Source organism: Ischnura elegans, chromosome 12, assembly GCF_921293095.1.
Source record: "Ischnura elegans chromosome 12, ioIscEleg1.1, whole genome shotgun sequence".
Lineage (NCBI taxonomy): Eukaryota > Metazoa > Arthropoda > Insecta > Odonata > Coenagrionidae > Ischnura > Ischnura elegans.
The window spans coordinates 52,278,251-52,306,039 of NC_060257.1; the positions used below are offsets into that span (position 1 = coordinate 52,278,251).

Sequence of the window (27,789 nt, forward strand, 5' to 3'; positions counted from 1 at the left end):
CCAAAGAAAAATTGTTATGGCAGCTCTATTTTTAATATGATTATGATAAACCCAGGAGACCTTTCTTTCTGATGACAAATGTAATTCACAGGTGAATAATTAAAGTACTCGCATAGGCATTGGAATGTGAACTTGATAATAATACAATAAGTAGTTCCAGATTATTTATTTACATGACACTGACTCATACTGCATACTCAACAAGTGTTTTTACAAGTTTTATGCTTAAAGAGTTCCAGAAAAAAACCACACACTGCACATCCTCATTCTTACAACCACACCTTTTTTTCATTTTTGTAGTACTTGAGCTCTTTCAAATTCTTATCAGACCATTAACAACAGGGCTGCATGACTGTATGGTACACATCCATTCATTAACATACAAAATCACATCCCTAAAACAAATTAGAAGCATTTGGAATACTGGAGGGAATGTGTGGTCAGAAATTCTTTCAAAATGCACATCAATAAATTATAAGACCAAGTAGCAGAGTTTTATTATGCAGAGCTCATTATCAAAATCTCTCATCCAGTTGCTGGTCTTTGAAATGTTTAAATTGAGAGAAATCAGAAAAATGGCAGTGAGGATAATAACCATTGCAATTAATGATTATTTTGGAACTTAGAAAATTAGCCTCAAATTATCAAACAATGTTGATGCCACCGAATCAGATACAAAGGTAAAGAGTTCAAAAGGATGTCATAAAATACCCATCATGATATTAAATTCTTAGAGGGTATCCCTGAATAAAGAATTGACCACAATTAACAATAATTACACGAGTCAATGCTGAGTTTTCATGGAATCAAATAAAAGAACAGAGTACTGGAAAGATATCTTCTTTTGGACAAAGAACTATTCTAAACCTATTTTCCAATAAATAATTGTCACCAAGGTTTAAAATTCAACTCCTGAAAACATCGATTTAATCATTATCACTGACATTTAAAACTCAACTACTAAAAAAATTTAACACGGAAAATCATGCATAAAATTGAGAAAATTACCATTGAAACCCATTGCGACACCTGGGAACACAGAAATTATGCACACTTACAAAACAAATAGGAGATACTCTAATGAATGAAAATAAACTTCTATTCAAAATAAAATTCCAGTACTTGCATAAGATGACTGAACTATTTTCAAATGATATGATTACAATCAAGTCAATGCATTTCAAAGAAAATTAAATACAGCCTGTAGTGTTACCAAATGGCCATTAAGAAAAATGCCTAAGACCGAAGAGGCACCACATTTTTTGGTCATGTAAAGTAGTCATGTTCACAGGGCAGTAACAAAATTTGCATCGCATTATCAACTCTACACTGCAAAATTGACTGCAAGAGTGAGCTTTTTTCCCTGAATGGTTGGCAAGAATTGCAAAATATAAAAAAACTAGCAATATAAATGATAACCTCTAAGAATATTTGTTCCCAATAATTTCAAATAATGAGCAAAAAGAAAACAATATAGTCATGTACAGCAATAAAAATGAATTTGGAAGAATGGACTGACAATTAAATCTCTTCACATGAAAATGTTAAAGGGCAATATCCAATAACAAGAGTTGAGTTACAGTAACTTTTAAATTAACAAACATATTTCCAATCTTGAGACATAGCTTGCAGCTCAAAGTTTTGACATGTGGAATGATTTTTTTTAACAGTAGAATATATTCACACTTCTTATTCCACAAGAAGAATTACTAACTTCAATCACACCCCATGAAGTCAATACCCTTTTTGATTTTTTAAAGACTTAAATCAGACACAACACACTTCCACAATATGTTATTAATAAGTACATAACACAAAAATGAATAAAGTACCAATCAAAGTAATAATTAATTTTGCTCAAAGAAGTTTACTTCACCCAAGCTCTATAACAAGCCTATATATAAAAGAGGAAATTGTTTCCATCATTTACAATAAAACCTTCAAGTTTGAAAGATCTTTCAAAATTATCAATATACAATTAATCATTTGATAATTCATAAAAATATGCTATTCCACTGGAATTTGAGTTTCACTCGTAGCCTTGAAAATTCAAGAGCAAATTTAATCCAATTAAATTTCACATAAATAAGTGTTAAATTATAAATACGAGTATAAAATTTAATTTTATGTTAAATTTTACTTCACAACTTAAGTTACCGGAACCATAAATCATGGTTAACATGAATCACCTTCCCACATCTCTCTAATTACATCTGTACACTTTGATTCAGAATCACATGAGAGCAAAAAAAAATAACTAACCACCCAAGAGCAGATAATAACACAATTATCATCGTCATCATCAAAAAACATCCTCATTGCCTACAAATAGGCATCACAACATAACCATAAACACAGATGAGAACACAAGGGAAGAAAGAATAAATGGTAATCATACTTATAAACATAGGATATGGAAGCTTAATTGATTAAAGCTGCATTTTGCCCATCCAAAATGTTCTGCACATGAATACATGATGAATTTCCAGAAAATTACATTCACTTGCAGAAAAAAATAGCATTTACACATACTGCGCCATGACCATCTAGAATTACAAAGACTTTTCCACAGTGTCAACATTGTCTATGACCTATGATGTCTGAACTTACTACAGACATTCATATAACCAACAAGTAGGCTTAAACAATTAAACATCTTCACAAGAAATTTGATAATGGAAAATGGGAGGGGCACAGGAAAATTTGCGATGGGATTATGTATCAGGAATCTAAAAATACTTTGGGGTCCTCTCGATCTATCAGCACACAACATTCCACTCCTACACTGCTATAGTACATATCACAAGTGGCTCACAGGGGAAAAAGCACAAATCATTTCCCCTATTACATTTCAATTCAATTAATTTTTTTGGCAATCTAGCACCTATTTGGTTTCTCACTTCTCTTAGCAAGAGCATGGACTCCATTAGTAAATACAGCTTTTTCTTCACTACTTAATATATTTTTCCAAATTAAGAAAGAGTATACTTATTAATAGATGGGAAATGGTCAGGATATTTAAGGGCTTCTTTTCAGAAACCACTCAAATCTGATTTCACCAAAGCATTTCATTGGCGCACCTAAAATCTAGGTAATATGGAAATTTTATTACAGAAATTTACTAATAAATCTGAAGTTTAAGCAAGCCTTCTTGGCATTATGAAAATGGTTGAAGGATTTCCTTAATATTACGAATAATGAAGATGAGAAAAAACTAACAATTCCTCTCCTCTACAATACAATGCCTTTAAACCATGCTCAATCCATGGACATAATTTATGGTGTCATGGAAAAATTCATCCTAAACATGCAATCTCAATGAATTATTTTCCATGGTTAATTTCAGTGATTAATACAGAATTTTGAAAATTTCAATTACATTCCAGGTACATTTTAAGAATGGGAATCCAAGTGAAAATTTTGACAGCTGAAAATGCATAAGATAATGCTTTCCCTGACATTAAAAAATGAACATGATTCATCATTAATTGTCACCTATACGTGATGAAATCAGTGAACTGATATAGATAGAAAATAAATAGGTGAGTAACAATACAATCATGGCGACTTATGAAATGCTCAGCCAATTTATGGAATTTATACCAAACATCAGCAGCACTTGTTTCACTATCAAGCCTAAATGTATGAAGTGGAAAAAATTTTCTGATAACATTTTCCACTTCAAGCCTTTGTTGACCCTCCTTGTAATCATATAGATATAGAAAGACTGAGTAAACTAAGGAAATGGCAAGTAATTATTATTACAGCATGTGATGAAGCCTCTCAATATACAACATTTGGACCTATTTACCCACACTGTCACTGAGATAATATGCAATGCATAAACTGGGAAAACCGAGTTGATTTGATGCAAACTTTACATGCATAAGATCATTTTGGCATAATTCAAACTATTTTGCACTTAATGTGAAAAGCACACAGAACTACACATGTCAACTGTAAAGAAAAACGTTAAGCATGCTCTCATTCTTGAGGGAATGGAATGGAAATATATTTACTGTACAGCGGCTTGCTCTTGTTTCTGTGACATTAACCTACTACCTTGTGGCTCTGATCGAATTAAAATTTCCACTTTCGGGATGCATTACATCCATTTTACCATAAAAATCACAAATAGACTTTTAAGTGACACAAAATGAACATTCTTCATTCATTCTATGACATAACATTGAAATAATTAACAATATCCAGAGCTATAAGAGATTTGACAGATGATAGTCACCGATTCTCTGTTTCTTGTTCACCCAAAAGAGAACAATTATAGCAACAACGTTCCTGAAAACACCGTCGAATAGCTAATGGACATCCTTTCTTGCATCATTCATAATTTACAGGCCAAGGAGAAAATGGAACAGCCAGAAGCTTGGAAGCCATCAATAAGGATGCCCATAGCTTCACCAAATTGCAAATTCCATTAATGTCTTTATACACATATAGCATCTCCCTCCAAAATTTTCATCCAAAGGAAAGTGCACTGCATATAAGATATATTGCAACGACTGTTTTATATACACTCCTAAAACCCCTCGTTTACTTGAAATAAAAGTTACACATTATCTTTTTTCCTCGCCCTTATTTTCAAGAAGACAATTCTCTCCATTTCATTCAAAGCACTTTGCTATGCAATCAATCAAAATACATGAGAAGAAGAAGAATGATGATTGAAAAAATAATTTCCCCAGTGGAAAATTCTACACTCTCTGCAAAGCCTTGGAAAATGTAATCATAATCAGCCATTAATTTACAATATCCACCCCAGTCCTTATTTAGTGACCAAAAGTTAAATTGTCTAAAAACTAAATATCAGACTGCAAAATTCCTTAATTAAAGTCCATTATTTTCTAACCACCAGCTACAAATGATAGCAAATCCTTCCATCGTCTTGACTATCAGGCTAATCAAAATCTTAACATATGAATAGCAAATAATGATTAAAAGTGAGATAATGAAATTTGTCCATCTATTATTATTTTCAGTGTGTACATCATACAATATAGCACTGGTTAGCAAACTAAATATATGTATATGCTATCTGAAATGTGAGCAAATACTTCATCGATACTCATTACTCCCTGTCTAAACGATTAAATGAGATTTTACTATTGCAAAGTGCAAAAACAATTCACGCCACAAAATTTAAAGACTGTGAGACACTAAATAAGGAAATGAATATATACCTGATTAAGGACCTTTGTACCTATTCCTGTAGCTTACATATTAACAAGGAACTTACAAATAAATAACTTGCAAGTGTGACATGAGCTGCACTTCCAATGACTAGTTACAACATAATCATTTCAACATCGAGTGAGACAGAATAAAATCACTCTTCCAACTTCAAACTTTAAGTTGACCCCTAATCTCAGGCATATGATGCTCAATGACTCCGTGATTTCATTGTGTCAATGCCATCATCATATTGTAAAAGGAACTGCATCTACATCTGTCTTATAACCCCCATGAAGGTAACAAAGAAGCAAACATAACACCCAATGGAGTATCCAAAGCTGGAACACACAAGACAGTGCACTCAGTGGTTCATGCATTTTGATACAGCTAATGTACTCCATTAAGAGAAAGCCATAATAATTGAGCCTAGTACAGAACGTTTTTCCTTCATAAACTGAATGCAATACATTTGTAAATAAGCAATCATAATATGTAGGGATAAGCTCTGACCTAAGTTTCCTCACCTTCCTTAAACAATGGCTTCTCTGAGCAGTTGATGCAAGATGTACGAAATTTTCGGTGCTAAAAATTTGATGGTTAAAGTGCAGGACCATGAAGTTCCAATGAGAGCGACAATTTTTGACAGATGCTAGCTCCAAGTTGGGTCATAACCTTTCCAATTAGCACTAGGTGCCAAGTAAACTCTTCGGCCCTTATAGCTAAAACTGACCACTCCTCTGTATCCAGTTCTAGGAACTCCACTCTGAAATAACAAAAAAATTGCATTTCAAATCATTCCACCAATCTTAAGGTTAAGGCAGCGGTTCCCAAACTTTTTCTTTCTGCGACCCATTTTAGCCCACACGTTTTAGCCGCGACCCCCTAAAAATGGTTGTCTAAGTTTAAGTACATAGTTCACTTTATTATTCGTATACATCTCGCGACCCCCCTGGGGGTCGCAACCCCCAGTTTGGGAACCACTGGGTTAAGGGATTGATCCAGACGATTGGTTTGGATAGTTGAGGGTAGAGCTCACCCAAGACTTATCCACAGGCACGTGAATCTCACACATTCACGGTAGGGGTGCTACTTACTCTCCCTAGAACTCTTCCAACTTAAAAGAATTTATGTATTTGGGAAAATCTGGAGGCCTAACCTGGGATTTGGACCCAGATTCCCTCAATCAGCCATGCACTCTACCCACACACTACAACACCAATCTATGCAGCAACAGTAATGACGAAGGTACAGATGCCTGAGTCATAACAATTTAATATCATAACTACACAAGAAAATTATAGAGATACACGCAAAATGTCCACTTCTATTATTAATATAAAAACTACAGTAAAAATCATAATTTATGTGCCTCCACTTACATAAGAGACACCGATTTACAAACTTTACTCTCCCAGTCCTGACAGTAAATATAGGGTAAACTACGTAATAGAACCTAAGATTCAGGAAATCTCTATTTGATTAACTAATAAAATACATACATAGTTGGTCCTTGGGAGAGATGCCTTTCCCATTTTACACAGACCAATGACTTACAAATAGAGCTATGGTAATGGAGGGAGCTGACTATGTAAGGCAATTGAAAAGATGTTGGTAACACTTTCAATGAGAGCAAGGAAATTATGTAACGATTATTATAAGTATTGGCTGCTTCCTTTCATCAAGCATACAGAAAAAGTTTGGTTCCCACCCCATCCAACAACCTTCTAGGTTTGGCTAGAACATGCCTTCTTTTGCTTTTAACTGGCTTAATAGTTAGTGTGTAACCTCCCAGTCCAATTCCTACTCCCTCCCTCCTTTTAGTATTCAGCAGATAAAATCCTGAATGGATAGGTGCCACTGCTTTCTGGCATCAGGCGCACGTGCATTTAACCTTCACCCCAGTGGCGTAACTAGGATAGGGTTCCCACTCTAACTACATAATAGAATTCACTGTTTTTTCCAGGTTTTCACAGTCTAAATGTCATCAAATCATGGTTTGTAGATAAGGCATTTTAGGCAGAAATATTGATCACGTAACAATCATCGGCCCCACGTTAACCACAAATGTAACAAACACAACAGATGCCTTGAATGCAAACGTAACAATGACAGTGCTATCTCTTATGACATCACCTATCGTTAGCAGAATTCTGGTCCGGCTAAAGGGTGTGAGTGGGAAAATGGAGAGAGTAGGGTGGCAGGGAATTGAACCAGTGCCTGATTTTTTTGCCAGGGTTAAGTCATCCAATCGCAGGCTTAAGGTCAATGTGCTGTCATGGCACACGGACCAATAATTGCACTTCGAATACATGGGTGTAGATAAATGCGTGGACAGTATCTGCACGTGACTCGGCCTTGAAACATGATCGAAACATCGATTTTTCTTTAATTCCGTCTATCGTAGTTCTACAGTCAAGTTTGAGAGATTTCTAAGGTTTTACGACGAAATTCACGGCTATTTCCAGGTTTTTTTCACGGTAGACAAAATTCACAGCTTATTCACGGTTTTAAGGTTTTCACGGTTGAGTGGGAACCCTGTAGGAATATGCTTTGGGGGGGATGAGGGAACTTCGGCAGGGATGTGGAGGCTTTGGGGGAAGAGGGGGCTACCCCCCCAGGAAACGTGGATTTCAGGAAAAGTTTTGAAAAATAACATGCCTGAAAATGCATTTTACATCAATTTTGGCACTTAAAATTTAACTTTTAACAGATGCAGCTATTATACATCAAATCCAGACAAGATTTTCATATAATTTTTTGATTTCTCAGAGGTTTTGGGGAGGATACATCCCCTCATCCCCCTCCATAGTTACGCCACTGCTTCACCTAACAACAATTCTGCATGACCAAGCCTCAACATATCCTTGAAGAGTTACTTTGACATCTTGACTTATATATAAGGTTCCATCAAAATTCTCAAGGCCCTTGCTGCCAATATGAATATAATAATAATAACTAAATCAACAAAATAATAAAAATATAATATAGCACATAAACGAAATAATCTACGGAAAATCATAGGGTTTTACTTCTCCTCAGAAAAATCTTTCCCTTCAGTAGAAACATTAAATCATGGTACAATACAAAACTAAATTTATAAAATCAAAAATTTATAATGCTTACAACTTTTATCAACCAACCTTAAAGTCATCCATAAGACCCAACATTTTTGCTGTGCGCTTGTAGGCATCCTTTGTATTGTAAGGTATCCGAAGTGGCCCAGTACCACTGACTGATTGAGACTTCAACTGCTGAAATGTTACTACAGGACTCTCATACACTTGCTTTACAAATTGAACATCGTAGTTATCCTGTAATATAGAAAAACATGAAAATGTTTAAATGAATCTACATGAGATACAGAATACAATACAATAACTACAGAATAAAATAACTAGTGCATATAACACCTAAAAAGAAAATCAAGAAATGGCTTTTAAAGACCATTAATCTTATTTTCAAACATAATGAATATTTAATATGATTCTTACCTTCATTAGGTATGTGAGATTCATTTTCGTAAAAGGCACAAACTTTTCATTGAGTTTAATATACTTTAAATGCTTTTCATAGAAAAGACCACTGAAATAAAATTTGTTCATGGTAAGTGATAAAAGTTTTAAGGAATATATATAAAGAACATTATTGAAGTATGCTAATGCAAGAATTCTCAAAATACTCACTTGCTTACACCTATTTTCCCAAAAGTTCGAGTTCTCGAAATTTCCGGGCGAATACATGCTCTATTCTTTCTCTGCTCTGGCTGCCTTACCCAGTCATCCCAATATCTAATTAAAGAATGGACATGTTATCAAATGATAGAATTATAAAAGTACTAAACACCATGAGACCTAGGCATAATTTAAGGCAAAAGATGAAGGTGAATTTTCAACGGTAGCAACAGAGGCACTTCATCGGTTGGGAATTTTTTTAACCAAAGCACACCAATTGGTTGATAAATGCAAAATTCTCCTCATATGACTTTGAATTATTTGCAGTACCAAAAATTAATACTTTTACCCACATTATAAATGCAAGGCTACTTACGACTTGGGCCATTTAGGAGCAAGCTCAGCCCACAATGATTTCTGAAGCATCCAACCAAGACCAGGAAAGAAATCAGTACGATGCAGGATATGGGGCGAAGATGCATCGACCAATGCCTCCTTCCCATTGTCATTCCACGCAGAAACACACCACAGAGTTGGGTCAAGTGCCAACAGTTTCCATGTGCCAAGAAAGTATTCAAAGAAGTCTGGAGAAACTTCTAAGTCATCTGTGGAGAAAATTGATTTTGAGTATAAAAATTCAACACAATAAATTTCATAGTCCTAATTATTTTTCAATTTTTATTCTACCATTTTACATTTTCGTATTTAAAAATGAAAAGTGTCACAATTCTCCTTGACAAAGACAGAAAACAAGGGGGGTTCAAGTAATAGTGAACAATGGTGTTCGGTCATACATATTGTCGCTATCAATTTTTCTCCATCAATACTTCTCCAGGACAATTGTACATGCAATTTGTGTTAATCTGATTTATGAAGTAAAGGTATGTGTGGTCATTCCCGAATTTTCTTTGTGAGGACTTATCCAGGACATCAGGGTAGTTTCCTTCATCAAAATAGAATAAAAGGCATTGATTGTGATTCATTACCCACCATTAGTGTATTAATAATAATAATAATAATAATAGTTTTATTAGCCAAAAGAACCAATACAAGTAAGTAAATGGTATAGGCTTCGTCAAGTATAATACATAATTGGTATTTTAGATAATGTTCACTCAAAAAAACAAAGACATCTTCCTAAAATAAAAAAGTTACATTACAAATTTCAAGCACACAATAGTGAAAGCTGAACAACAGCCATGTATACTTCAACACTTACTTCACAGCACAAAACCTTAAGCACAGGTATACAATTCTCATTTAATAGGTTAACACATCAAACTACATACTTTCTTTACAATAGTTAATAAACTCATCAACACTATACAATGCCTTTCCAGTCAGGTATCTTTTCAGATTTACTTTAAAATTATTTACAGAAGACAAACTTCTCAATTTTTCTGGTAAAAGGTTATATAGTTTTGTACCCTTATGTAGAGGACCATTACTACTCCTTTTTGTTTTCCTGGGTAGCACATGTAAACAGTCTTTGGTTCTGGTCATATGTGAATGGAAGTCAGAATTTTTTGGGAGAGAATTTATACGTTTTTTTATGAATAGCATTAAGTTCAGAATATAAATGGATGTTAGAGTTAAAATTTTGTGTGCCTCAAAGTGAGGTCGACAGGATTCTCTATATTTTAGGTTTAGCATAATTCTTACAGCTTTCTTTTGCATAGTGAATACCTCAGTGCTATTGCCACTGTCACCCCATAAAATAATGCCATAAGAGATTAAGGATTGAAAATTAGCATAGTACACATATTTTAAAACACTCAAAGAAACACTTGATCGTAAATAGCGCAGTTGATACATAATATGTGACAGTTTGGTGGTTAAGATTTCGACATGTCTAGACCACTTCAAGGATTTGTCTAGTGTGATTCCAAGGAAAGAAATATTATTTACATAAGTTATTTCAGAGTTGAATAGTTCCACTGTTGGTGGCAATTTACAATTTAAGTTCATACATACAGTTTTTTCTAGGTTAACTGCCAACATACTATTTTTTAGCCACATTTGAATACTTTGAACTGTAGAGTTTACCTTAATCTGTAATTCTTGCGAATTTGGGGCTTGCAACAATATACTAGTGTCATCAGCGAATAAGATTGTTTTTGCTTCCTGGAGATATTCAGGAAGGTCGTTAATATACAAAGTGAACAATAACGGCCCTAGGATTGACCCTTGGGGTACACCATATTTGACTTTTTTCATAGTAGAGGAGCAATTATTTATATATTTTGTGTTTGAGTCCAAGTAAGAAATTTGGACAATTTGGTGTCTGTTAGTTAGGTAAGAATTTAACCAAGAATAAGCTACTCCTGTAATACCATAATTTAAGAGGCATTTCAACAATATGTCGTGGTTTACAGTATCAAATGCTTTTCTGAGGTCAATGAACAACCCCACAGTTTGGTTATTTTTGTCGAGAGCATCAGTTGCATCATTTAGAAATTCAAATAAAGCATCAGTTGTTGACTTATTTTGTCGGAAGCCAAATTGGTATTTGGATAAACTTGCATTTTTATCTAAAAAACTTAAAAGTCGATTGTACATGACTTTTTCGAAAATCTTTGAAAAACCTGAAAGTAAACTTATGGGTCTGTAGTTATTACAATCCTTTTTGTCTCCTTTTTTAAAGAGGGGGTAGACTTTGCAAATCTTTAGCTGCTGAGGGAAAATACCTTCTGATATTGATAAGTTACACAAATAGGTGAGTGGGTTTACGATGAACGGGATAGAGTATTTAATAATCTTATCCGGGATGCCATCAAAGCCCGATGACATTTTGTTATGGAGGGAGAGGCCAATTTGTAAAATTTCCCTTGGAGTGGCTGGGTAAATAAAAGGTGCATTCTTATTTTTAGATGCTGGTTGCTTGTAATAGGGATCTTTTGTAGCATGATTGCTGCTTAATGTTTTGAGTATTTTCTCAGGGGTTTCAATAAAGTGATCATTAAAAACATTTGCCACGGTTAATGGGTTTGTTATCAAAGTGCCAGAGTGTAAAACACTCAAGTCCTCAGGTAAAGAGGCAGTATTTTTGTTACTCTCTTTCTTAATAATCGACCAGGCAGCCTTTGTAGCATTCCCTGAGTTTTTTATCAATTTATCATTGTAAGTAGATTTTGCTCTATGGATTATTTTCTTGTATTGTTTGACAAAACATTTATAAGCAGTCCTGTTTTGATCACTGCAACATTGCTTATATTTATTGTATAAGTCGCGTTTTACTTTGCTTAGGTGGACAATATCAGGTGTTATCCAACTATTAAGTCTTGTGTCAGAGATGCAGGCCCTACACTTTTTAGATTGAAAAGTTGTGTCAAATATGTATTGAAATCTGGATAGGAAAGCATCCATTTTAGCATCAAAGGAATCTGCTGTGAATACTTCACTCCATTGTTCGTTTTGCAGTGAAAGCCCAAAAAGATGGATGAGGTTATCATGGTAGCAACGTTTCTGAGACCATACAGTAGGATTTTTAAGAAGTTTAGAATCACAGTTTACTTCCGCTAAAATTGCTTTGTGGTCAGAGAAACCAGGTTCAAAAATGTCAATTTTTATATTTTTTTCAGGGATGTTTGTCATGATTTGGTCTATTGTGGATTGTTTATATTTTGCGATTCTAGTAGGGTTTTTGATGCATACATTAAGGTTAAAACAGTTTAAAACATTAACAAGTCTCATAGCAATATCACAGTCATCCTTTGCGAAGTTGATATTAAAATCACCACATAAAATGAAGTTAACACCACAAGTTTTTAACAAATTATCCAGTAACTCTGTGAGTGAGTTAATGAAAATGTTGATGTCACCAGCAGGGGATCTATATACACAAACAATTACGATGTTGAGGGGAGGAATTTTTACAATACAGAATTCAAAATGTTTATCAATGCTAGAGACATTTGTAAGAAAGATTGGCTTGTGTTCAATGCCATGTTTTACAAAAATGCATGTTCCACCATTTTTAAAACTCGACCTGCATGAGATATTACCAACAGAAAAACCAGGAATGCGGATGAAATCGACTTCCTTGGCGTTCAACCAGTGTTCAGTAATGCATAAGAGGTTAATTTGACCATGTTCTTTGTTAAATAATATTTCTAGATCATGCAGTTTGTTTCTCAGCGATTGCACATTGTGATAGTAGATGCTGAGTGAGCTACCTAGTCATGTTTCCGGGCGAGAGATAGTATTCTGACGAAATTTCGGCAAGAAAAAGTTTCCGTAGTAAACGTTCTTTGGCCAAAAGTCTCCTGACAATAAGTCACGGCCAACACACTCATCATTTACAGAAATATGAAACGAGGCGTATTCCCCTCTATTTACCTTTAACTGTTCAATTTCAATTGAAGCGTCGGTGATTTCGGGCTTTTCTTCTCCGATGTACTTCCGGACGTCTTCCGCTGTTGTATTCGAAGGAAGGTTCCAAATGTGAATGTGCACACGCTTTGGAATACCCATCAGAGACATAATAAACAAATTATATGGTTTTAGAAATCCCAGTCTATACGAATGACAATGGTCAATTTTTACCGCATTTGAAAAAGGCCAGATTGGCAGCCATGCAATGCCTCTCCACGTGACGTCACAGGGACCTAGATGCTATACGCGTAGATAGGAGTTTTACATCATCTGAGATTCCAATGCATACATGAGGCACAGAGCTCAGGGAAACATCTCTTAATAATCATTTATTAAAATTGCCTATGGTCGGAAAGTTTCCTTTGTTTGATAGGGTATTAATAATCCCTATTTAAGCCAAGTTCTACCTGCTAGCAGCCTGCATCGTAGCGGTGGTCATAGCCTCACACCAAGGTGGCCTCACACGGAGGCAGCCGCAACCAGAATGACGTCACATGGGCTTTTCCCTGCATTCATACTTAGCCGTCACATTTTCCCACGCTTGAAAATTTTCACTTTTCATTTAATCGCAAAAAAATAGATACCATCATTTAAAAATCTTAAAGTGTGACATATGTACTCCAGGAGGAATAATCTTTCGATTCCGGCAATAAAAAATAGGAAGCCACCCTATTGCATTTTTGATTCATGTATTTATTTGATTTTTGAATTTTTCACTTTCACTAAGGTTGACCTACCTCAGTTCCTTACACAAGGCTCATTCACCAAATTTTTATTACTGTCATTTGTGATAGAGTTGGAAAAATTAAGAGACCTACATTTTTTCATTACCTACTTCTCAAGCTATACACAGCAAAAAATCAATAGGCTTACTCGCTCTCACAAATAATTTGCTTTTGTCAATGACTCTTGTCAAGAGGCTTTCGACTTTTCCGCTTCTACTAGACCACACAAACTGTTTTGAGCTGTTCTTTACATCAAGGATTGGGTTCCTCTGAAAGAAGGCACGTAGGCAGAAAAGCTTTGGAGAACGCTTGAGTTGCATGCTGGTTGCATATATGTACCAGTAATTTGTTGTCGCTTCCGACACATCAGAAAACCATAAATTTCATTTAAATAGGCAATAAATTTTGTTTGCATTGCCGTAACATTTATTATCATTCTTGTTTTTCACTAAAATGGATATAAACGGATATGGCTAGGTCTCCTTTGACTTCTCTCAAAATGTAAACAAATACTAATTACAAAAATTCACTGTTAAACAATTAGAGGCACATAGCCGAAATATAGATGGCAATGGCTCTCTTATCTGTGTTGAGAATTGATGATAGGGAAATGTTATTGAAGCAGCATAAGTTATAGAGTCACTCCAACAATGCCAAGATCAATGCATTATATCACAAGTGTCTTCACATCATAAATGCATACTAATGATATACAGTAAACTCTTGATTTTACGAAGTCAGTGGGACCGGAAAATCGGCACTTCGTAAAATCGAGTTTCGTAAATTCAAACCTTTTTCATAAGTCACGAAAAAAATTTTCGCTTTTGTTTCTTCCGCCGTTTTTTGTCTTTAGTGGACTTATTTAAATGTTTTCGGTGGTTATTCTCGGTATAATTCATAGAAAAGGCTTTTTGTTATCGATTTATGATGTTAAAAATCGTTAAATAATTATACCACCATAAAATTCCCACATCTTGTTCATACTTCTACATCAACGATCGCTTAAGAAATTCCCGACCAGTTTAGAAAACGTAATCAAATAATGAATTGCAAAGTTTATTATAAGAATTTAATGTTATAAATTTGTGGTTAGGAGCGAATAACAACTATTAAGTTCGCGTAAGATAGATATTTGTTCCCAGCACCCACGGAATGTTAGCGGCAGCCGGCCTAACCGCCATTTATGTCGCCCTCTATCGCTCAGTGACGAGAAAAAAAAAGAAAAACGAGGGCCTCCACCCGTTTCCTAAATAACCTTCGTAAGTTAATATTTCGAGTTACTCTGTATATTCAGTTGAATGTGCTATCTTTTCCATTGGTTATTTTTGTTGAGATTCAGTTACGATTCTAAATTTCGTAGGATATGATTATCTTCTGGCAAATATTTTAAGTAAATTCTGTTTGAGCTCTCCGTCCGGATACTGTGCTCCATCATCTTCGCAGACGTTGCTACGAAAGACTTTATTCTTCATCCGGACCATATTCTTCATACCGGGTGTGAAGTGCTATGTTCATATAGTATTTCTCTCTCTTCTTTTATGCCGACAGGAGCAAGGTTCCAACCGGAAAACGATAGGAGAAACATCTTCCATTATCGGAGAAATAAAGAGGGAAACGTTATTATCCGCATTGATTGTTTTTCTACAAGAGAAGTTTCATCATTTCTCAACGTGTGTGAAGTATTGGTTCACTTGCGTGAATTCCCAAAAATGACACGCAAAAACCTGTACATTCACCTCATTTACTTTTCGTGTCCCTTTCTCCTCCGTATTGAAAGTTATGCAAAGAATCATTGACGTAGAGAAAAGAATTTCTTAGCTTTAGCACTAAAAATAGTCGCGCAATAATCGTAAATAAATATAGTGAGGAAAGAGCAAAGAAAATAATTTCAATTGAAACGTCAGCAGAGAAGAAGAGAGAGAATTATAAGCGCGGCACCATTTCCCTGATAGTGGAAGATACTTCTTCAGCCTCTCTCCTGTTAATAACTAACCCCCGTTGCAGGTAAAGATGAACCATGCCCTTCTCCACAATCGGGGAACGTTCCCAGTGGGTGGGGTGAATAAGAGTGGGATGGGGATTGCCTGAGGAAAGAAGTGTGGTCAGCACAAAGGAGTGGTGAACAGTGGTGAAGGGGGCAGGAGAAAGAAGGGTGGAGAAATGGCCTTCAGCTCTGCCTCAGTCTACGTTTGGGGGCCGTATTTTTTGCGACGCACTCGACCTCTGTCACCTTAGGGGGGAGGGAGTGAATGGGAAATGCTGGGGAAGGAGGGGTTTGGGATGCGTAAGATGGGTGTCAGCAAGATCAGCAGAAGATCGCGGGAGGAAGTAAACAAAGACTTTGGAAAGAAAGATCTCTCGGCATGGGAAAACGGGGAGACGCGCGAGAAGAAAGTTCACGGTTAGAAGTGCGTCTTCATTACGAGTAGACTGAAAAATAAGTTGGTGGTTAATAGAGCCCAATACTTAGGATATTTAAGTTGTTTATTCAGGAAGGCTATACACGAAAAGATACTACTAAAATATCAATTATTTTTTTCCTTTTTGCCCTTCTCCATCGCCGCTTCCACCATGGTTTCTCACTTGCATAAATGGGAATGAAATTGGGGACCTAACTCGTTAGCCAGATCAATATATCTTAATGTTTGGAGGGCAGCGGGTACTTCTTTTTTATTTGGTGAAATTACTTCACTTTCATCTTCGTCGTCAATGCTATTATGACTAGTCCCGGCCGCTGCTTCTTCTGACGTATGTACCGGCGTCCCATTGTCGCAAGCCCGGAGATCATCGTCAAGGGCAATATAATCGTTTGATGTTGCACGCTGTGCTCTTCCTGCTTTTTCCAAGAATTTTTCAAAATCATCTTTTAAGCCTCTAATCTCCTCCGCGATTTTATCCGCTGCAGCTTTCTGAAGGTATAACGTAACGAATCAACCATAGCCGTGATATTATAGCAGTAGAATTACTAGTAGGCTAGTTGTATCAATTACCAACCTCGAGAACATCCTCATGATGCGCTATCAAAGGGAATCCGGCCGATTTCCAGCAATTTGCGATTGTAGTGGAGGAAATAAAGTACGTCTTTGAACCGTGTTTCTGCGATGAAAAATGACAATTTTATTAACTTGGCCATTTTAGCAAAGTTAACAAAGTCGTTATTCCTCATCGCAGAAACACGATTCAGAGACGTACTTGAATGCCTGATAGGCAGGAGTGCGATGCAAACAATTATTTTTGATGATGGCATTGATTGATAGATTTTCAAAATGCAGTCAGAGCGGTCACTTTTGGGGAGAAAAGGCCCCACGCTCGGAGGGTCGAAGAGAGGGGCCAGCGAGGGTGAGCTCGTCGAGGAAAGGGTCCCGGATTAGGGACCCTTCGAAGTGCTTCGGTGAAAAGTAGTCAAGTAGTCTTCGAAGTACGTTCACAGCAGCCTGCCTTGCGAACGTACCAGGTACGTTCACAGCAGTGCAAAGGGTTAATTAGGAGTGTACGAAATACCCCGCTCGACCTTCCTGACATGTTATACTACGAAGTATTGTCGATGCGATGTTTACGAATAGGCACGTAAATAGGGGCATTATATCAGTCGCGATATTTTAATTAAGTCCTACTTCCCCTAAATTCCCACCGTGAGGTTTTAGGCGAACCCTTTCTCTCCAAAGTTGCATTATCATTTACGATTTCACACTTTTGATGAACCACAGTTGGAAGCGCTGATTTTTTTAGCTACGTACGCCGGCGTAACTAGTTTTGTTGACAAATATTTCGCCATAGTTCGTATAAACGAATGCCTTTTGCTCCTGGGGACCGATCCGAGGTTCGTAAATTCGAAACATTTCGTATAATCGAAACTTCGTATAATCGAATAGCACCATGTATTTACCATAGGCTTTTCGCCGGGACCGCGCTATCACTTCGTATAATCGAAAACTTCGTAAAATCCTGCTTCGTATAATCGAGAGTTTACTGTATACCTAAAAGATATGTATTCTCTAACTTATCCCACTGGTCTTAGGCAATGAAATCTAGGTCATTTGAATTGAATAGTATCTCAAGATTAACACAATCACTGCCTTCATCTCCTATTACCAGTCACTTACCTTCAACTATGATGACAGTGTCATATCCGAGCTCATAGAATGTGTAGTTCAGAGCCCAACCATAATGTCTGGCAATTTTAAAATAGCCTTTGAATTTTTTCTCCTTAGTAGGAACTGGGATGTCACTTTGGTCTGGTTGCTGCAAGTGAAAGAAAAAATAGACATATTGACACTCCATAACAACTCTTGAAAACTCTACAACAATTAAAACAGAGAAGCATCACACAATGCTTTTTCTTCCATATTTTTACATTGCATGTACCATTATTCCCTCTCCCTATCATATCCTAGGGATGTTGAATGGAGAAAAAAATGAATTTCCTAGCGAGCTATCTGGCCAGAGCTAGAATTCTAGGCATCGCTTATGTGGACTTGCAATCAGATGGGAATGCACTGCAACCAAAAGCTGTGCACAGATCCCTTTCATCCAACTTTAGGATTGTCATATGCTTTCAATTTTACATGTCAACTGACTGCACATAAACTATTTTGCAATGGTGTAAAAAAAACAGAAATCACTACCACTGGCGTAAATTAAGCTATTTCGGTTAAAATTACAGGCAAGAAATATCATTGTATAGAAGAATAGAAATGTGTTGATATTTGGTAACAATAATGAATTTCAAAAAAGTGAAACCAAATATTAAACCCAAATGTCCCACTGTAAGAGATTCAGATATGACAACCCTAATCAACAATCAGCCCCTTCTGGGGCACAAATTACGAGTATTTTGGACCCTTCTTCCCCCCTCTTTAAATATCGGTATTGACAATACTATCGATGTAGCATGATAAAAGGGTAATATTTTTCAAACAAAAAAACTTAAAATCTGTGAATGACTAATGAGAAAATTAGATAAGACATATTAGACCCAAAATATCACTGAAAGAAATGTCATTACAGGATGTGGTACTGCTTGCTTCATATAATATGATAATATTTTTCAAATAGGTTTTGGAATCCTCATGACTTCTATAGTAAACATGCAAATTTTCATAAGAATCAGATGAAAACTATGGCTGAGACAAATTATTTCCCTCTGGAGGTACAAGTGCCTCTGGAGACCAAATTCATTGAAAAACTGCAGTTTCACCCAAACTTCAAGTGGTCGTGAAAAAAAAAACTATTAGAGATAGCCAAGAAATATTTTACACTGTTTCATTCCTGCATGGAAGGATGAAAATTGGCTAGTTTCATCAAAATCCGAGTCGGTGGGTGTCATGCCTGGATGAACTGACATGGAATGACCCATAACCCATGAATTTTCACATTAACCCAGCGGCAGTCAAACCCATTTTCCCTATGTAAAGGGCTGCGTGGGGTTCCACAAATATCCCACGCAACTTTCTCTTTGTTTTCTCTTTCTTCTCTTCTTTAGAGAAACTTACATTGTGAGTTTCAGAAAGCGTAACAATCAAATCTAATGAAAAGGGTTAAAAAAACACAAAAACACAGAGACAAAAAAATCTTTGAAGGTAAATTGTAATGAGAAAGGTCGCTTCAGGTGTCTACTGCATCCCACTATGTGGAGCTTTAACAAAAGTAAGTTCGGGTAAAAACTTCCAGTGACTTATATCTAACAGGTGCCCTCTAAAAGCTTAAAAATTAAGCTAGAGGAAATTATACATCACAAATGTTAACAATGCAAGAAAAAATAGAGCTAAAACAAGGCTGGGGTGCCTGGAACACCCCACACGACCACTGCGGGATTAACAAAGAGTGAAACAAACCAAATTACCCAGATGAAATAAACATGGTTCATGCCAACTTTTCACTTTCAGTTCTGGATTTTTTTTTTCATGACTTCATATCAATTGCAAATTAGATGTATATAGAGTTCAATGTATGCAACAAGGCTTATTGTGAAATTGAGTCAAACAGCACAAGTAGTGGCAGAAATGAAGTCAGGTTGCACCAAGTTAGAACAACATGCCATCCACCCAAGATGTCATCATATTATGTCCACCTTGCCACTTGAACGCAGCAACATTTTGCTCATTCAAACACAATTTTCATTTTCTTGAAACCCCTCAGGAGTTTCTCCCTGGCCATTACCTAATTTTCCCTGCTCAAAAATTTCGTCATAAAAAACAGTTTTAGACGAAAACCCTGAAATGCATAAAATGCACCCAAATTATATTAGTCATAGCAGTAATTGAAAAGAAAAAATAACAAAGCAATTACCCGAATGTGAGTAAGCTGGTCACCGTAGGAATCGATAACATCTGATGTCGCCTTATGATCACAGTCTTGGGTAACAACAATGGGAAACTTATCTGGAGATGGACGATATCGGATGAGGCCATCCAAGCAACGCCGCACCGTGACACGGTTGCAAGCAAACACAAGAATAGCAATGACAGGAACATCTGCCAACTCAATTGAGTTCAAGTCTTTCCCTTTCAATGCTTCATCAGGCAATACGTCTGGATCAACAGCCTCATTAGGATGTATCCGTGGTACCTGAAAACACACAAAAAATATAAGTACCATGACATAGGATTAGAAATTAGACACCAGAAATATAAGTGTTCTTTGAATCAGGAGATTTCCTTTAAAATGGCATAAAATCCCCTAAAACGATTTCATAATTGAAAAATAACATTAACAACTCTTAACGTTGTTAAACCATCTTACAACTAACTTTCTCCCTGAGATGATGGTGATAAATACTAAGGGCAATTTAATAAAATAAAGTACCTTAAGAAAAAACCTAATGAAGCTATTTTCACATACATACATCCATTTTCAGGTATTTTTACATTATTTTAGTTATTAATGATAAAAATATTTTGCACTATCTAAGTAATCTAATGACAAAGCCACGGTGTGAACACTGGGTTGCAGATGGTGGGCCTAGTGTAGCATTATACTAAAAAAATGTAAATATCGCGGTGCTTTTACAGTTGAGGACCTCAAATCCGGAAAGCTTGGGACCAAAGGGTTTCTGGTTTTTCTGGTCTTGAGGGCCTTCCCAAAGATATTTCCGATTTTTAATAACTCCTCTTTGATTTAAAGTAGGACTGGTGAATTCTCCATTTCTCTAAGTCATATAATCAAAGAGAGTGAAGCTGATGACTTGTTTCATCACTCGTATTTTTCCATAGTGAAGAGTGTACCTGTGACACCTCTACGTAGATGCTTATGTAGCAAAGTAAGCCGTGAGCCATTCTGGATTTCTGGTTTTCCGGGTTTCAGGATTCCGTATTTGAGGTCCTCAACTGTATAACCAATTTTCTTTTTGCTGAAATTTTTCAAACATTAGAGAGGTCTTGGAACTCTGTCTCAAAACTCTGCTCTCTGAACCAGCCATACCAGGAGATCAAGACTTAAATAGCAAGTATGGGGGAGGAATACCTGGATCTGGAAATCCAGGGGAAGTTGGTGCTGAGGCATTTTTTTTTATAAGGATCGCAGACCTTCGAACTTCGAAGGACCATGAACTCATGCATGGATAATATGCAACCTGGATAAACCGCAACCGGATCATCAGGAGTCTGCTGTATGAATTTGGATCTTCAGGCGGGCAGGGGCTACTGAGAGGGTATATCGGTCAAATGTGATCGAATGTTAAGGATTGGAGCATAGAATCTTAGATCGCTCCATACCTGCAGTAAGATATAGGACTTGAAGGTGTAGATGCGAATAATGAACTCGACATACTAGGAATCAGCGAAATGAAGTGGCCTCAAGAAGGACATTTTTGGAGTGTAAGCCACACAATGATACAAACAGGATTGCTAAATGGTAATGCTGGAGTGGGGATAATGCTAAGAAAGAGTGCAGGTATCAGTGAAAAGCTACCTGCACTTAAAAAAAAAGGATAGTAATAAAAGCAGCGAAAAACATTAGGCATGTTGAAAAACCGATGGAGGGTCAGCATCAACTGCCATTCAAAAACACTGTGGCAAACAAAGAGGAGACCAACAAATCACTGCAAGAGAGCTGGAAAAACATTAGAAGTGGACTACAGGCAGCAGATGAGGAAAGTCTATGAAAATACCACGGATGACACAGCAAGTCTAAATCTCATTGAAGAAAAAAGAATGTGTAAACAGAGGCAAGACAGAATAGTTACAAGAGAATAAGAAATGAGATATGTTAATATGGGATGAAGGCTAGAGAAGCATGGTTGAAAAATAACTGAACACATAAATAAATAACCTTGCTGTAGTATTTTTGGGGTACCCCCCCAGAATTTCCACTGAAATCCTCCCAACTTATCCGCAGAACTCCTGCAAAGGACTTTTTGCCCTAGGGTTTTTGCACAATGGCTTTCGACTCAAAGGCTCGCAGACTCTAAGTCTTGGAACTCTGTCTCCAAACTCTGCTCTCTGAACCAGCCATACCAGGAGAGCAAGACTTATATAGCAAGTATGGGGGAGGAATACCTGGATCTGGAAATCCAGGGGAAGTTGGTGCTGAGGTATAAACTGCAGTTTGGAGAGAGAAGTACTCCAGTTTTTACCTATCAAAACTCTCTCTCCCTCCAAGACCTCATCCTACCATGTCTTTCCCCTCCTTGACTTCCAATGGCTTGCCTGATCTGTTGATCACACCACTTGGCTGTGCATCCATCCAGAAGATAGAGGAGAAGAAACCTGGCGGTACACTGTTCCCTAAACCCCTGCTTGGACCAAGAGAACTGTTCCAGAGTTTCCTGTTAACAGGGGTGCTTCCCGGGAAAATTGGACTGTTGGGGCTGACCGGGATTTTGGGGGTTTTCCTCAGCTTCGAAGTAACCCCCCCACTCCTTTGGTCATTTCCCCCTCCACTCTCACACTCTGTCTTGTTCCGGTCTCTCTCTCACATATCGGCCTTCGACGCAGAAACATCGCTCAACCTCTGACAGCAATTTTCAAATTACCTTTGGTGCTGACAGACTCACCAGTTGTACAGGCGGTCCCTGACTTTTGCACACAATGCGTTCCAGAAAACTTGTACGAAAGTCAAATGTACGAAAGTCGAACCATTGACTTCCATACTAATTAGGGGTTATGTTCCAAAAGAGCCATATATACATACTAAATACATACATACTACATACTGAATATACATACTAAAACCTTACTTAGTTTACTTAGTTTTTGTATTGGTTAAGGTTCGTTTTTGAGATTATTAATAGGGTGGTTTCCTATTATTTTTTTATTGCCTAAATCGAAAGATTATTACTCCTAGAGTACGTATTTCACGCTTTTAGATTTTTAAATGACGATATCTATGTTTTGCGTAGTAGAGGCCGCCTATATGACACATAGGGACCATTTCAAAGAAAGAATGGTAAAATGTAATACCATAAGAAAAAATGGAGAACTAATTATTGAAAATGAAGGCACAGTGATGAGATGGAAAGAATATCAGGAAGAGTAGTAAAACAGAAACAGTATGGCCAAAAGCTATCAAAACCGAAAGTGAAGTACTGCGGAACCTCGTTAAAGCGAGTACGGGCTATAGCGACACCCCCGCTATTACGAGAGATTGCCGATGCACCGTCAATTGTCCCTATAATAAGCATGTTAAAAAATTCGTTTTTACGAGACCCTTTCGGTGTTGGCTCTCGCCATAGCGAGGGTTTCTCCGCCGGGAGACTTTCATCAAGACTCCTTAACCTCTGTCATTGCTAGCGATCTGTTAGAAATGATGTTAATGGAGTGCTCAGTCTCAAATTTATGTGGTAAACTGTCGTTCGATAAATATAATGATTGACGAAACAATGCTTTGCATGATTTTTATTCAGTGCGGCGCTTATAAATTGTTTGAGTAGTTAGTCGTTATTTGAGTAAGGAAATTTAGTGATGCAAAAAAACATTGCCTTTCGTTTGGATTTATGCTTATGTTTATCGGATAGATTTTTATCTGTCGCCGCACCACTCCTGTTCCTGTATATCTGTTCGCAACAGGTATATTGGCTATTATTTGCTCCACCTCCGGTAAAGCGACTATTCGCTATAGCGAGTGTTTATTAGTGCACCGTAGGGTGTCGTTATATCGAGGTTGCATTGTAAATAAAGATGAAATATAAGCCAAAATTTTGAGATCAGAATTTCATGATACAGTGAGAGACATACAGATAAGTAGAGCATTTGCAACCGGCAATATTCCAGCAGAGCTAATTAAAACTGCAGGAGAAAAGATGTTGAACAAGTTGTACAAAATCATAGGTGAAATGTCTTCAACAGGTGAGATACAAAAGGGCTTCGAGAAGAACATTATAATCCCTAATCCCAAGAGGAAAAGAGTGGTGAACAGTGAACACTTTTGGACCATGTACCTGACAATACTTGCGTTGGAGATACTGAAAACGGTCATCAATAGAAGAATAGGAGGAACAGCAGCGGAGGAGCTATTTGAGGACCAATTCAGATACAGAAAAAGCAAAGGCATAAGGAAAGCAATAACCCTAAGGCTGATCAAGAAGAATGGAAAAGAACAAGTTCAGTACTGCGTATGCATTTATATTTTGATACTCGTAGGAGTCATTCTTCAGTAATTCTACTGCATTCTTCATGAGTACAAGGTATTTTTATTGCAATATTTTTTTATTCATAACATATTAACATATCTTTATGTGATGATAATTAGCTGACTTCATACTTGAGTGTATTCATACTTGTATTTATATATATATTTTGAAACTATTCTATTATTATCTTTTGTCATATATTTATGTTCTAATATGTAGGTACATATATGTATATTTCACAGAGTATTTTTGTTTTAATACCATAAAGGTAACATGTACTGTAAATGTATTTGTCAAAAATCTGGGCAATTTGCCTGTAAATGTTAATATGTATATAATATTAAATATATCACAGGGCTGAAAGGACCCTGCTAAGGATGCCTGGTTATTTTCACAGATGTACACAGAAGCACACAGAAAACCACCACGCTTTTAATTTTCAAGAGGAATTAGCTCCAGCAGAGCAATATCATAATGTTAATGGAATGGGATGAGGATTAGCACTGAATGTACATATTTGATCCCTGGTGCTTGCAACACAAGGTTTTAAATTGAGTAACAAAAAAATGTATTCACTATAGTAACAATAAGTTGACAAATAGAGTTCTTCCATCAAACTGGGGCATGAACTTGGAAAGACAAAAGAGAACATTTTTCCTCAGTGTACCAAAAAGAGAACTCAAAAGATACCTATACTTTATTAGATATGTATTAATAGATATGTTCACAGCAGTGAAAGGATAAAAAGTGATATTTATTAGTCACTATTCAAGAGGGGAACTCATACAGGTTCAACTTGCGTGATATATGTTCTATGAAACATATTTTCCATTCTATTTCCCTGATCCAAACAATCTTACAGACAAACAGCACTTATCCTGAAATGGATATGGTGTTATCAAATGATAAATACATGTTTTAACTGATCTGAAGAGATACTTAGCAGTTTTCATCCACAGTGTTGGTTCAATTTTATTAGCTAAGAAAATCATTTTCATATAAAGTGCCACCAAACCAATCATGAACTTTATTTAATCCAGTTTCAATCATCAGTCACTTCATTTCCCAGGTTCTAAAATTGTTCAGCTTGTTCCATCCTATGAACAGCTCCAAAATTTTTGCATTAATTACTGCTATTTTTTTGCTTTTTCACTAACAATCCATGAATATCCTTCATCATTTTGAATATTACATTTAAGCTGCAGTTTCTCTTCTAAGAGAGTACAGATATTATACACTTCCTTGAGTGAAAAATAATATTTTGTCCATTACTTCACCTATGTAGGACCTTTTTAATCACAACAGCCTTATTACAAGATGAAACAATTGTGGTCACAGTATTAGTCTCACATTGGTTAGGTTTTCCTTACATATTACATGCATATGAGGGATAAATAAATTTCATTAAAATGCATTTAAAATTTTTCAAGTGTCAGTAAGGAAGCTTCATGACTGTACTGCAAATTATGAATTGGATAATGCAGATTTATGCACCTGATTTTTGCCATAATGTTCAAAACTGAGAATGACAAAATAATACGTTGGTCCAACAAAATTCAGTGAACAAAGACTACATACAAATTTTAGATAGTCAAGTGCCAATGAGTAACTTGCAATGCACCTTGAGTATATAAGTTTACTCTTTCAATAGAATAATGAAGTTGTTGTCACATAATTATCAATTACTGACATAAAAACATAGTCTTTGGCTAAAACATTTTTCATGCATTAAGAGGTAAAGCTACCCCAAAGAAAGAAAACTATATATCAGACAAGATTTGTTTTCATCACTTCAACTTTCTGAATGTAACAAACCACAGACATTCGACACAATATTTATCCACGTTTTTACAGCCGAGTATTCAATAAATCTAATTACCAAATATTATCTATGACAAGAGGCGTAGGAACGCAATACATCTATCGTTATAGTGTGTGAGCAATACATTAAGATAAGACCATTATTAGAAGGATAAATCTTGCGATAGTCTTATTTTTTTACGAATAGGAATTGCTTATCAGGCTAACCTATCGCAACTCTTCCCCATATCTTATTCACTACAAATTCAAACGAGTTCGTTCAGAACGAGCAAAGTGGCACTTTATCTCTGTGTTACATTACCCCTTCGCTTAGCATTACCTACATTTTCAGATATGCTCAATTAAACCTCGGTTTATTACATTACTGCAACAAATATGAAATTAAGCACTTTATTTCTTCAACTGCTACACAAGACTTACAATAAATGCCTACTTACCTCATCATCTTTGACGCTATCATCTGCATCAGGAAAAATATTCTTATCTTTGACCTCTGGTTTCGCAGGTAATTCTTCCTTCTGTATTCCCTCTAAATCTTCCAACTCTGCTGTATTCACAAACAAAAAACTTAAGAACGACATCCAAATTTAACTTCAGCAATACAACAGCAAAAAAAGAAGACAATATACTTTACCTCGATGCTTGATGATCTGACGAAGTTTTTCCAAAAAATGTACATTTGAGGAAAACTGTTGATTTAGCTCCTGCTCTAATTTAGTCAAGTGTTGCATGACATTCGTCCCACCCCTCTGCAAAGAGTAAACATGCATCATTAAGCTACAAGCATTTAATTCATTCAGCAACCAAACAGGAGTGGTACTTACATCATCTGTTTTGTTCCCCAAGGGACGATGACGAAAGATAAAATAAGTTACTACAGCCCATGAGAACAGGGATAACAGAACAAAGATGTAGAATTGTTTTTTACGCATTGCAATCCTTCCTCACATAATCTGAAATGAACATTTGAACGATGCCACAATAGCATTAACTTAAATGTAACAAAAAACGCATATTATAATGGCAATAATAAAGAATATATTTCATGACGGATACATGCAAGCAAAAGTTGAGGCTCTGCAAGGCATTTTATCCATAACATCAGGATACAAAGTATTTTCTGAGTACTGTAAAATTCATGGCCATTGAAACAAAACAATGAGAGGTCACAACTAGACTACTCAAGGAAATACTTGATGCAATGGACTTACTGATGTCTTCATTAAACTTTATAGGCCAAAAGTCTCGCGGTTCAGACGAAATACGAGGCCGCAAAATTACCTAACAGATATTGTTGACGACACGGCAGACATTGCCACAACTCTGCTTTTCCTGCGGAGTGGGAAGGTCAGTACTAGAAACAAAATGGAATCGCTATGCGCAAATGGCGCGATAATAAAGGTAATTTTAAACGTGGGAATTGTTTAGGAGGGTATTGAGG

At 36.3% G+C, this 27,789-nt stretch overlaps 1 protein-coding gene across 3 annotated transcripts; it reads right to left on the bottom strand.

The window, feature by feature from the left end:
- Positions 1 to 151: 151 nt before the first annotated feature.
- On the bottom strand, positions 152 to 27,687 carry LOC124168729 (alpha-1,3-mannosyl-glycoprotein 2-beta-N-acetylglucosaminyltransferase-like). Of its 3 annotated transcripts, none has more exons than XM_046546997.1 (11): positions 27,560 to 27,687; positions 27,173 to 27,301; positions 26,983 to 27,097; positions 26,786 to 26,892; positions 20,249 to 20,527; positions 18,064 to 18,202; positions 9,238 to 9,466; positions 8,874 to 8,978; positions 8,682 to 8,772; positions 8,331 to 8,501; positions 152 to 5,953 (listed from the first exon to the last, which is right to left on the bottom strand). In XM_046546997.1, the coding sequence occupies exons 2-11, from the start codon at positions 27,278 to 27,280 to the stop codon at positions 5,840 to 5,842; spliced, it is 1,458 nt and encodes a 485-aa protein (XP_046402953.1). In that variant the 5' UTR covers positions 27,281 to 27,301; positions 27,560 to 27,687; the 3' UTR covers positions 152 to 5,839. The 3 variants fall into 3 exon arrangements, with proteins under 3 accessions (XP_046402953.1, XP_046402951.1, XP_046402952.1); XM_046546995.1 differs by having other exon boundaries at positions 26,786 to 26,895; XM_046546996.1 differs by lacking the exon at positions 27,560 to 27,687 and adding an exon at positions 27,405 to 27,539 and having other exon boundaries at positions 26,786 to 26,895.
- Between the last annotated feature and the right edge of the window lie 102 nt (positions 27,688 to 27,789).